The 10,977-nt window shown below is 49.9% G+C and overlaps 1 protein-coding gene across 1 annotated transcript; it reads right to left on the bottom strand.

The window, feature by feature from the left end:
* Positions 1 to 1,701: 1,701 nt before the first annotated feature.
* Positions 1,702 to 10,625, bottom strand: LOC136504627 (2-alkenal reductase (NADP(+)-dependent)-like). The gene is made up of 5 exons (XM_066499581.1): positions 10,236 to 10,625; positions 3,026 to 3,203; positions 2,612 to 2,778; positions 2,325 to 2,407; positions 1,702 to 2,232 (listed from the first exon to the last, which is right to left on the bottom strand). Exons 1-5 carry the CDS (start codon positions 10,488 to 10,490, stop codon positions 1,854 to 1,856), a joined length of 1,062 nt encoding a protein of 353 aa, XP_066355678.1. The 5' UTR covers positions 10,491 to 10,625; the 3' UTR covers positions 1,702 to 1,853.
* Between the last annotated feature and the right edge of the window lie 352 nt (positions 10,626 to 10,977).

Here is a 10,977-nt window from a genome sequence, read left to right on the forward strand (position 1 = left end):
AACGGAACCTAAAAATACATAACTTCTACCATTAAATAGGACCCTTAGAATATATTTGATTTAATTAAATTAAATGGGCTAATAAACTCAATTAAACCCAACATGGAGTACCATCTGGAACATCAGGCAAACTTAAGCTACAACATGGTACCTGTGCCTGCTCGGCTGCAATTTTCAGTCAGCCTTACTTCTTTTAATACAATCGGCAAAGCATATTGCGCACACTACTGGATACAGGAGCTTTGCCGAGTGCCAAGGGCACTCGGCGAAGCCCCAAAAACACTCGGCAAAGGATTTGCCGAGTGTTACACTCGGCAAACGACACTCGGTAAACGTTTTAACGGCAAACGCTAGTTTACCGAGTGTTTCTTGTTGCGCACTCGGCAAAGACGTTGCCGAGTGCCAAAAAAACACTCGGCAAACTTTTTTTCGAAAAAAATAAAAAAAAACAAGCCGGCCGCCGCCACCACCGGCCGCCGCTACCCTTGCCTCCCGCTGCCACGCCACGAAGCCCACAACCGCCAGCACCAGCTCGCCGCCACCAGGCCGCCACCCTTGGTTCCCGCCGCCACTAGGACCACCACCACACCGGTGCCACCGGGGAAGAAGGCCCGGCCCCACGCGCCGCCGCAGCCGGGGTTGCTCGATCCACCACTGGATCCGCCGCTCCTCCCTCCGCCATCGCCGGATGTGGATGGGACAGATCCCCCGCACCTCGATCCGCCGCCACCGCGACCCGATCCGCCCCAGCCGCGTCTCGATCCGCCGCCACCGCGACCCAATACGCCCCTAGCGTGACTAGATCTGCCAACGCGGCAGCCCGATCTACCCCCGCCGCGACCGGATCCGCCGCCGAGGGGCCGTCGTGACCCGGTCCATGCTCAGTGGCGGGGAAGAAGGGGGAGGGGCGCCGGATCCGCCAGTTGTGGAGGTGCTCTGGCTCGCCGGTGGTGGGGGAAGGCCAGATCCGCGCTCGGGGAAAGGGAGAGCGCCGCCGCCTACAAGGGAGAGGGAGAGAGAGGGCCGCCGCTTGTGGGGGAGATGAAGAGGAGAAAGGGAGAGGAGGGGCGGGGCGGCGGCCGGACAGAGGGAGAGGAGGGGCCGGGGCGGCGGCCGGATTCGGCCGGATCCGGGAGGGGCGGTGCGGGCGCACATCGGATCCAGGGAAGAGGGAGAGGAGGGGCGGTGCGGGCGCGCGCCGGATCCGGGGAAGAGAGGGAGAGGAGGGGCGGTGCGGGCGCGCGGTTTTGTAGAGAGGGATGCGCGGCGGTGCGGGAAAGGAGGAGGGAGGCGGTGCGGTGCGGGAATTATAGATTTTATTTCTTTGCCGAGTGTTCCATATCTGAGTACTCGGTAAAGTTTTATTTTCATTTTTTCTCCTTCTTTTCCAGAAAAAGATTTTATTTCTTTGCCGAGGGTTCTAGATCTGAGCACTCGGCAAAGTTTTTTTTTCTTCTTTTCCAGAAAATTTTTTTATTTCTTTACTGAGTGTTTTTTTTTTGACACTCGGCAAACTTCATCTTTGCCGAGTGCTTTTTTTTTTTACACTCGACAAACCACCTCTTTGCAGATTGTTTTTTTTTACCGAGTATTTTTTTCACAGCACTCGGCAAAGAACTTGTTCATCGAGTGCCCTAGGAAATACACTCGACAAACATAAAAACACTTGGCAAATTTGAGGATTCCGGTAGTGACAGCAGATGACGAAACGAACAGCAGAAAATCGAAACTTTTCACACAAGCAGCATAAAACTACAAGTACTACAAACCATCAATTCCCAGGACATCTGAACTCCAACGCTATGGCCTTATTCTCAACTCTCCGGGTAGACATTATGCCCTCAGCGTCGTACTCACTCCCGAGCGATGGCGACTAGTTGCTTGCCGACGTTGCGCCCGGTGAAGAGACCGATGAGCGCCGCCGGCGCCTTCTCCAACCCGTCAGCGATGTCCTCGACGTAGTTAATCTTTCCCTCCTTGAGGTACCCGGCCATCTCCTGCTCGAACTTGTGGTACTGGCCGTAGTAGTCGAAGACCAAGAAGCCCTCCATGCGCACGCGCTTGCCGACGATTTCGACCAGGTTGTGCACGCCCTCTGGCTCCTCCAGGTTGTACTGCGAGATCATTCCACAGGTAGGGATCCGCCCATGGGTGCGCATGTTGGACAGCACGGCCTCCAATGTGCGGCCGCCCACGTTCTCGAAGTAGATGTCAATGCCCTCTGGGAAGTACCTGAGCAATGTTAACACAGCTGGAATGATCAGTCCCCTGTCTGGCGATGCTGAAGCTCAAGGGTACAATGCACACAAGAAGAGCTGGCCAACCTCCGCAAGGCGGCATCCAGGTCCTGCTCTTTCTTGTAGTTGAATGCTTCATCGAAGCCAAACTTGGATTTCAGAAGATTGACCTGAATTAAGAAGAGCCGTAATCATTGATGATGAAATGTTGTAACTATTAGTATTGGCAAGAAACAATTGAAGCAAGAAAAAAATACAAATGGCAGCAACATGCAAGTATGCAACTAACTTCATAAAACTGTAAACGAACTAGAGAAAGAAAGAAAGCAAATCGTTAGTAGCTAGAAGACAAAGGAGAAGAAGATTTCACAAACCTTCTCGTCAGAACCAGCACTGCCAACCACATAACAGTCTGTGAGCTTAGCAAACTGCCCAACAAGCTGACCAACGGCGCCTGATGCTGCTGAGACGAAGACATAGTCACCTTTCTTGGGCTTGCCCACATCGAAGAATCCAACCCAAGCAGTAAGGCCGGCCATGCCTGAACAGTATGATATTATATTTACCATATAGTTAGTTAGGGAAGAAACACTTCGAACAACAGGGTAAGAATAAAGAAAAAGGATTCTTTCATAGGAACACGGAAACATTTGGATTCATTAAAAGACTGTCTAATCTGTAAGTTGGATAAAGGCCACAAAATAAAACAGATTTTGGAAGAAAGACTTGAGGTTGAAAGGGTAAAGTTTGGTTGAAAGAAAATACAGTAAGCTAAACAATGAACTCACCAAGAACACCCGTGTAGTACGACAGAGGAAATTCAGGATGATTGACCTTAAAAAATGACTCTGGCTTAGGGACGAAAGTGTACTCCTCCCATCCGGTCATCCCCCACACAAGATCGCCGAGCTTGAAATCCGGGTGCCCAGATGCTATCACCTTGCATACACCATAGTTTACCAAAGCCTGCAGGATTTGCACCAGGGTAGGGGAGCACACAACTGTAAGTGTAAGGTCCCTAGTTGAAAAAGAAGAAGTAACACTACCGGAAACAGACCCGTTGCCAAGAGCCAGCGTCTTTGCCGAGAGCCAAATGTCGGGCTCTCGGCAAAGAAAGGTTTGCCGAGAGTTGGCCCTCGGCAACGGTAGGCCGTCGGCAAAACCATATTTGCCGAGGACCAGGCCGTCGGCAAAGAATTCCTCTCGGGAACCGGGCCCTTTGCCGAGAGTCCGGCCGTTGGCAAAGAAAGGCCGTTGGCAAAAATTTATCTTTACCGAGGTCCGGCTCTCGGCAAAACATGGCCGTCGGTAAACCTGTGACGGCAGGCAAACGGCCTTCACCTGCCGTCTGTTTTGCTGAGGGTCAGAATTTGGCCCTCGGCAAAGAATTACTTTGCCGAGTGTCGTTTCTGTGCCCTCGGCAAAATATATATTTTTTTTTTGCTTCCAAAATTTTTCCCTGGGTTTACTGTTGTACCTTAAAGTACATATTAAAATTTGGAGCTTTTTTTATTTTATTAGCTATATTTAATAAGTTTATTTCATTTACTTGAATTCTCCCCGGTAATTCAAATTTGAACTGCAAGTGCATCGAATATTGGAATTGAGTGATTCAAAAAATCATATTCATGGTATTGCATGTGGTGTGAGACCGTATCCAGTGACAGATGCCAAATTTGGCGCATCGTTTTCACGGAACACAGCGAGGAACTTGCGTGTAAAGTATTTTTAAATTATATAAAATGGAAACGAAGTCCGAAATCCACGAAACTTGTCGAGGTGTCATTTCATCGCATGTATAGGCTGTGATAAAAAATTGAGTGGGTTTCGAGCAAGCTGCGACGTCCGATGCCTAAAACCCAGACATCTCCGCATGTGATCACAGTTGAGCGCCTTCTTCCGTCGATGGTTCGAGGCGTCGTCCCTGAGCATGTCTGGGTCGTGCTGGCAGAGTTGAGCTATTTCTTCCGCCAGCTTTGTGCCAAGGAGTTATCTCGAAACGTGGTGGCTGACTTGGAAAAAAGAGCCCCTGAGTTGATCTGTAAGTTGGAGAAGATATTTCCACCCGGCTTCTTCCTGTCGATGCAGCATTTGATTGTGCACCTCCCGTACGAGGCACGAATGGGGGGGCCCGTGCAGAACCGCTGGTGTTATCCAATCGAGAGATGTCTAAAGACTATTCGCAAGAAATGTGGAAATAAAGCCAGAATTGAGGCTTCCATGGCAGAGGCGTTCATTAACGAGGAGGTGTCAAACTTCACAACAACATACTATAAGGGCAACCTTCCTAGCGTGCATAATCGACCGGCTCGTTACAATGAGGACGAAAATAAATCTACCCTCAGCCTTTTGAAAGGGTCACTCGGAAGAGCGAGTGCATTGAGCCCAAAGACCTTGAGCAATGAAGAGTGGCGCAGTATCATGCTATATTTGTTGGCCAACCTAGATGAAGTGGCGCCGTATATCGAGTAAGTTCTCAATGAACTTGTTACTTACACCGTCACTATTCTGCATCCAACCCCGTCATGTTTCTTGTCTACACAGGGAATTTGTTAATCTATTCTGGCGTCAATCAAGGCGACCTCGCCCTCATGAAGTTGATACCATTCTTAACGAGCGGGATGTCATTTCTTGGTTCCAAAAGAAGGTACCGTCCAACTTCCCCCTTGTTTCTTGATTTCAAGTTGGTCGTTTGTGTGAATAACATAACGCTCTAGCCTGACTTTGCAGTGCTACAGGGATGCGTCTATAAGTGCCGAATTGCGGTAGGTTGCCGATGGCTTCAACTTTAGGGTCATGTCATGTAACGTTTATGACGTCAATGGGTATCGCTTTCACACAACAAGCTACGAGCAGAGTCGGCCGCATCGAAGGACCACAAATACCGGAGTTATGACACCCATAACTGATGGCAAGGACTATTATGGGATACTTGAAGAAATATACGAACTCCAGTTTCGTGGAGCCGAACCTTTTAGTCCTGTCATATTCAAATGCCGGTGGTTTGATCCTGAGGTATCGAGACAATACCCTCATCTTGGGCTAGTCGAGACTCGACAGGATTCCGTCTATGAAGGTGATGATGTATGGATTGTGGCCACACAAGCCAAGCAAGTCTATTATAGTCCATATGCTTGCCAAACTGAGGAAAACCTTAAGGGTTGGTATGTTGTTCACACAATATCGTCGCACGGTAGACTACCTCTCCCAAACGATGAAGATTACAACTTCAACCCAGAAACACATGACGGAGAGTTCTATCAACACGAAGAGGGGCTACAAGGGAGCTTTGAGATAGACTTAACCGGGCTAGTCGAAATGGAGACAGACATCGAAAGGGTTGTGGACGAGGACTCTGGAGATGAGGTGGAAAATCCAAAGGACATAGTGTTCCTTGACCGATTACACTTAGGTGTTGATAGTGATGATGAGGAGGCGGATGAAGATTTGGACATGGTTGATAGCGATGACGATATGTACAATCCAGCTAATCCCGATCGTGGAGATCATTTCTAATACATGTAATATTATCTATTTTTGTAATTATATTCATTTTGCATGTAATTATCTTCATTTTGCATCTCTTTCTAATTATGTATCGTTTATATATGCTAATTGTTTTGTTCGTTTTTAATATAGGAGATGCCACCCAGGAGGTCCGTCCAGTCTCTTTACGCCAGCCAGGAGGTGCTGGAGGCATCGGTTCAGCCTCCGGAGCCGGTGCTAAGGCGGAGGAGCCGCAGGCGTCCGAGCAGGACGCATCCGACTACCCCTCCGGCCGTGGAGGAGCCTACGGCCGTGGAGGAGCCTGCCGCCGCGATGGAGCATGCGGATGCAGGGGGGGTCCTCCTCCACCTCAGGGGACGAGGCGACTATAGGGGACGAGGCGACTGCAGAGGATGAGGCGACTGCAGGGGGATCCACTTCCTCTGGTGTGTCGACGGTGTACTTGCGTGGTCCCGCGAAGCTCCCGTGTTGACCAATACCTGAAGCGGCCCGCCCGCTAATCACACCCTATGGGGATAGGTAAGTAACTTAAGATGTGCTCGAAACTTCTTCATTTGAAATGTTGAAAATCAAAATACAAACTAATTCTTTTTGTAATCACTTGTGCAGGAACTGGAAACTTGTGGAGACTGGAGCCAAGGCACGCAAAGTGAATGGCATCCTAGGAGGTCTGTGCAGGGAGCACTACCCTGGCCTGGTGGAGGTGAGCCCGGACATGTTCGGGCCGGCCACTCAGTTCGACCACTACGAATTGGCCGCCGATGCCATGGATCGTAGTGGCCACAGGTACAGGAACAAGGCGGAGCGGGTCGTCAGGGACCTGTCGGTAAGTCTTCCAGGCACACATTGTATTCTTTTAGCCACAGATACATCATATTCATTGGGCATTCTTCTAATAAGTAATTGATACCTCACGCCTTTATGCAGGATTTCTTTAGAATCGAGGAGGGCAAGGAGCACAGGGCGTACCAGGTGGCGGTCGCTTCTTGTAAGAAGCGCGTCACGGACATGATTCACGACGCGCGTCATCAGGCGCACATTTGGCACTACGCGAAGGTCAAAGGGCGTACCATCAAAAAGGACGAGGTAAGACAGGTGGTGCTGACCAAGGAGGAGTACCTTGTGGTAAATACGGAACATTACTATTGATTTCTTCTGAGATTAAGTTTCCTTAATTTGATCTTCTGATATATCGTTTGCTTGATGGCCTGTAGGCGATTCCAAACTGGTGCAATCGGCATCCGGATGCCTGGGAGAGGATTGTGGACATGTGGCTCAGCCAGGACTGGAAGAAGGAGCATGATGATGCACGCGAGTGCCGTTTGCTGATGCAAGGAGTACCACACCATCAAGGCAGCCGCAACCTCTCCGAATTCTCAGAAGCTTGGGTAAGGCGAAACCATTTCTCTAACCTAACACTCAATTCTGCAACAACTCTAACAATGTTATTGTCTTTCTCGCAGTCGGCGTCACATGATGGCCGCCCTTGTGATCACCTCAAGGCATATGCCTTGTCCCACTTGGGCAAGGCGACGGCCGCCACCGACTGGACCCCAGAAGTCCCTGCCGAGTCGTTCACCAATGCCAGCATTGCCCCTCGCATCTCTGCGTACACAGAGATGGCAAGGTCAGTCCATGGGCCAGACTACGACCCAACCACCGAGGAGCGGCTTGATCCAGAGCTCGTGATGAGGGTGGGGCAAGGCAAGAAGCACGGGCGGTTCTGGCTTGGCGACGGTGTCCTCGACACGACCTTCGTTCCTCCGCTGCACCAGATCTGAGCAGCGAGCACGAGCTCAATGCCGGCCATACGCCAGCGCCCGACCGTGGTGTCGACACTCCAGGTAAGTGTTCTCTTCCATTCCTAGTTCTTTGACTTTTACATACCTTAGCTCCGCAATCTTGAAACATTGGCGTCAAATGTTGCAGGCACAGCTACAGGCGATGGAGGCCGAGCGGGAGCAGCAGCGGCAGAGGCTGGCAGCTTTGGAGGCCGAGCGGGAGCTCGAGAGGCAAAGGCTGGCAGCTTTAGAGGCCAAGCAGGAGCAGGATCAGCGGTGGATGGCAGAGGTGCTCTCCTACGTGCGGGGTCTTGCGATGACCCAAGGTGGAACGGTCCCACAGTTTCTGCTCGGTCAGCTGTAGGCTACACCTCCACCTTAGCTTGATTCTACTCCGGTGAGTATGACAAATGTTTTAGTTTCTCTAAATGTCAAACCTAGTGAAACCTAGTAAAACCTAGTGAAACCTAGTGCTAGTGGTGATGGTGGTGGGTGGTGGTGGCGGCGTGGTTGGTGGTGGTGGTGGCGTGGTCGTGGTGGTGGTTGCGTGGTTGGTGGAGGTGGTGGCGTGGTGGTGTGGTTGTTGTTGGTGGTAGTAGTGGTGTGGTTGTGGTGGTGGCGTGGTGGTGGTGGTGGTGGTGGTGGCGTGGTGGTGTGCTTGTTGGTCGTGGTGGTGGTGTCGCGTGGTTGGTGGTGGTGGTGTGGTCGTGGTGGTAAAAAGTACATGTAGTGCTTGGTTATCTATTTATGTTGTCTAACACGTTCTGCATCTTCTTTGTTTGTGTAGCGTCAGTCGGCGGCGTCGAACGACCCTAACCTTCTCCTCGTCAACTCCCCAGGATCGCACGCGGCGCCTTCTCAGCTCGGACCGTCGCTGTGACCAGTTTGGCGCCTCCTATGCCTCTTGTTTATGTTGCTTGTCGAACTTTACACTTGTGGTTGTCTATGTGTCGAGATTTGTTTGTGACTTCGAACTTCGAGACTTCTATGTGATGTGGATGTGAATTATGTGATGTGGATGTGGTTATTGATATGTGGATGTGCTTATTGTGTTGTGGATGTCATATATATGTTTATTTGTTGACTGGAAATGCAAAAAACAAAAAAAAAATTAAAACTGGCTGTGGCTTTGCCGAGGGCTATGGTCATGCCATCGGCAAAGCTGGGAATTATGGAACACACAGAATCCCAGCTTTGCCGAGCGCATGACCATAGCGCTCGGCAAAGAGGAAGCCTTTGCCGAGAGCTGAGCCATAGCTCTCGGCAAACAAATGTCTAAAAAAAATTGTCAATATTCTTTGCCGAGAGCTCTTCTGACAGACGCTCGGCAAAGTTTTTTGGAAAAAAATTCAGAAATTCTTTGCCGAGAGCTTGCTAAGGCTCTCGGCAAAGACCAACTTTACCGTGACCTCTCACCGTCACGGCGAAAAATTTTGCCGACGGCCGGCTAACCCTCGGCAAATCCTTTGCCGAGAGCCCGAGATGCGGCTCTCGGCAAAGTAGCCTTTGCCGTGAGGTACTGTGCCGACCGGCCTTTGCCGAGAGCAACTCTCGGCAAAGCCTTTGCCGAGGGCAAAGGCTTCTTTGCCGAGCGTATACGGCCGTTGCTCTTGACAAAGCCTTTGCCGAGGGCAAAGGCTTCTTTGCCGAGCGTATACGGCCCTCGGCAAAGAACCTCGTTCCAGTTGTGTAAATGGAAGAGAAGTGGACCTATCACCAGTCCACAGGCTGAACAGAGTACAGAGAACTCCCAGATGTTCTTTAGAATAAAACTACACAATCAATCTTGTGTTTCTTTTTTTGGTAAACATGTGCTGTTCAAACATCAGAGGACAGTTAATTCACTTTTAACCCATAAATGAAGGCATAGATTCCCAATCTAAATTTAAGGGGGTGTTTGGTTCTACGGACTAAATTTTAGTTCATATCACATCCGACGTTTATGCTAATTAGGAGGGCTAAACATAAGTTAATTATAAAACTAATTACATATATGGAGACTAATTTACGAGACAAATTTATTAAGCCTAATTAATCCATCATTAGCACATATTTACTGTAGCACAACATTGTCAAAGACTAATTAGGTTTAAAAGATTCGCCTCGCAAATTAGTCTCAATTTAGTTTCGTAATTAGTCTATATTTAATACTTCATGCATGTGTTCAAACATCCGATAAGACAGGGACTAAAATTTAGTCAGTGGAACCAAACACCCCGAAGTTTTTTTTTTCAATAGTCCAAGTTGAACCGAATCATAAATATCTTGACACCTGAGCACGGGATTCCAAATTTTCTAGTAATTTGCACAAGTTCCACGGCGCACAAAGGTAATGAGATATTATTGTCGATTAAATTGAATACTATTATAAGGTGATTCATTGCCCATTCAAAGTTCGAATCCTCTGAGATTTCTCCAAAAAAACAAAAGAACAGCGAAAAAACCTTATCTTTAACCCTGGCGTCAAATTTTACCCTTAATTCTCGTTTGCTACAAGTTTCTATAGATTTGTTTAGTTGCTTCCCCCACGTCGAAAAAACATAAGTTTTACCCGGGACGACCATCCAGAGGAGCAGTACATGTTTATGTCCAACTACTGACGGAAGCAAACCAAAACAATCCGCGCGGTCTCTTTTTTTTTATATATATATGATCTGAATTCTGATCTGATGATAAAATAAAATACGACTTGTTGGTAGTGGTCGATTACCTCTCCCTCGACGAAGTCCGGGACGTAGCTGGGCCTGTCGTGCTTGGTCATGCGGCCGCGCATGTACGGGTCGCAGGAGACGTAGAGGTTCTTGACCACCATGGCCGCCGACCCCGGCGGCACGTCCAGGCGCGCGGTCCCCGTGACCACCTCCATGTCGTCCTCGCTGGGGAACCCCGTCACGTAGCGCTTCAGGATCACCCGCCGGTTCGGTACCTCCTGACCCTGCCCGTCGGTCGAAACTGCCGCCGCCATGGCTCTGCCTCTGTTGCTGCTCTCAACTGAATCTCAGTCCCTGGGTTCTTGGACTTGGCGATGGGTGGGGTGGGGTTCCTTAGGGATATAGGCAGACGCCTGGAGAGTGCGGCCGGATGCAGGCAGCCACCTCTATTGACCACTGCGTTGGAACGCAATTATTCTGGCGTGTGGTCCGTGGAGGCTGAGCGACAGATATGTTCTGGCATGCCCACGACTAGCACTAGTCACCAACGCGCGCCGCCTTGGAGGCGTCGATTCGAGTGACACGAGCTCCTGTGTGGTATCCAGAGAGTACCCACCAACCCATGGCGGGCTGGGCCGCTCCCAACTCAATTCCTTGTCGGCTTGCAGGGAAGGTTCGACGCCTCGAGAGTACAAACATGGGAGTTAGCCGAGTTGGACCCTTGGCCTGGCGTGTTGTGTGCCAGCTGCCCAAGTGGAAACCATTTCTGTCGTGTGAAACATATGTTATGGAACGACCATG

Source organism: Miscanthus floridulus, chromosome 14, assembly GCF_019320115.1.
Source record: "Miscanthus floridulus cultivar M001 chromosome 14, ASM1932011v1, whole genome shotgun sequence".
Classification (NCBI taxonomy): domain Eukaryota; kingdom Viridiplantae; phylum Streptophyta; class Magnoliopsida; order Poales; family Poaceae; genus Miscanthus; species Miscanthus floridulus.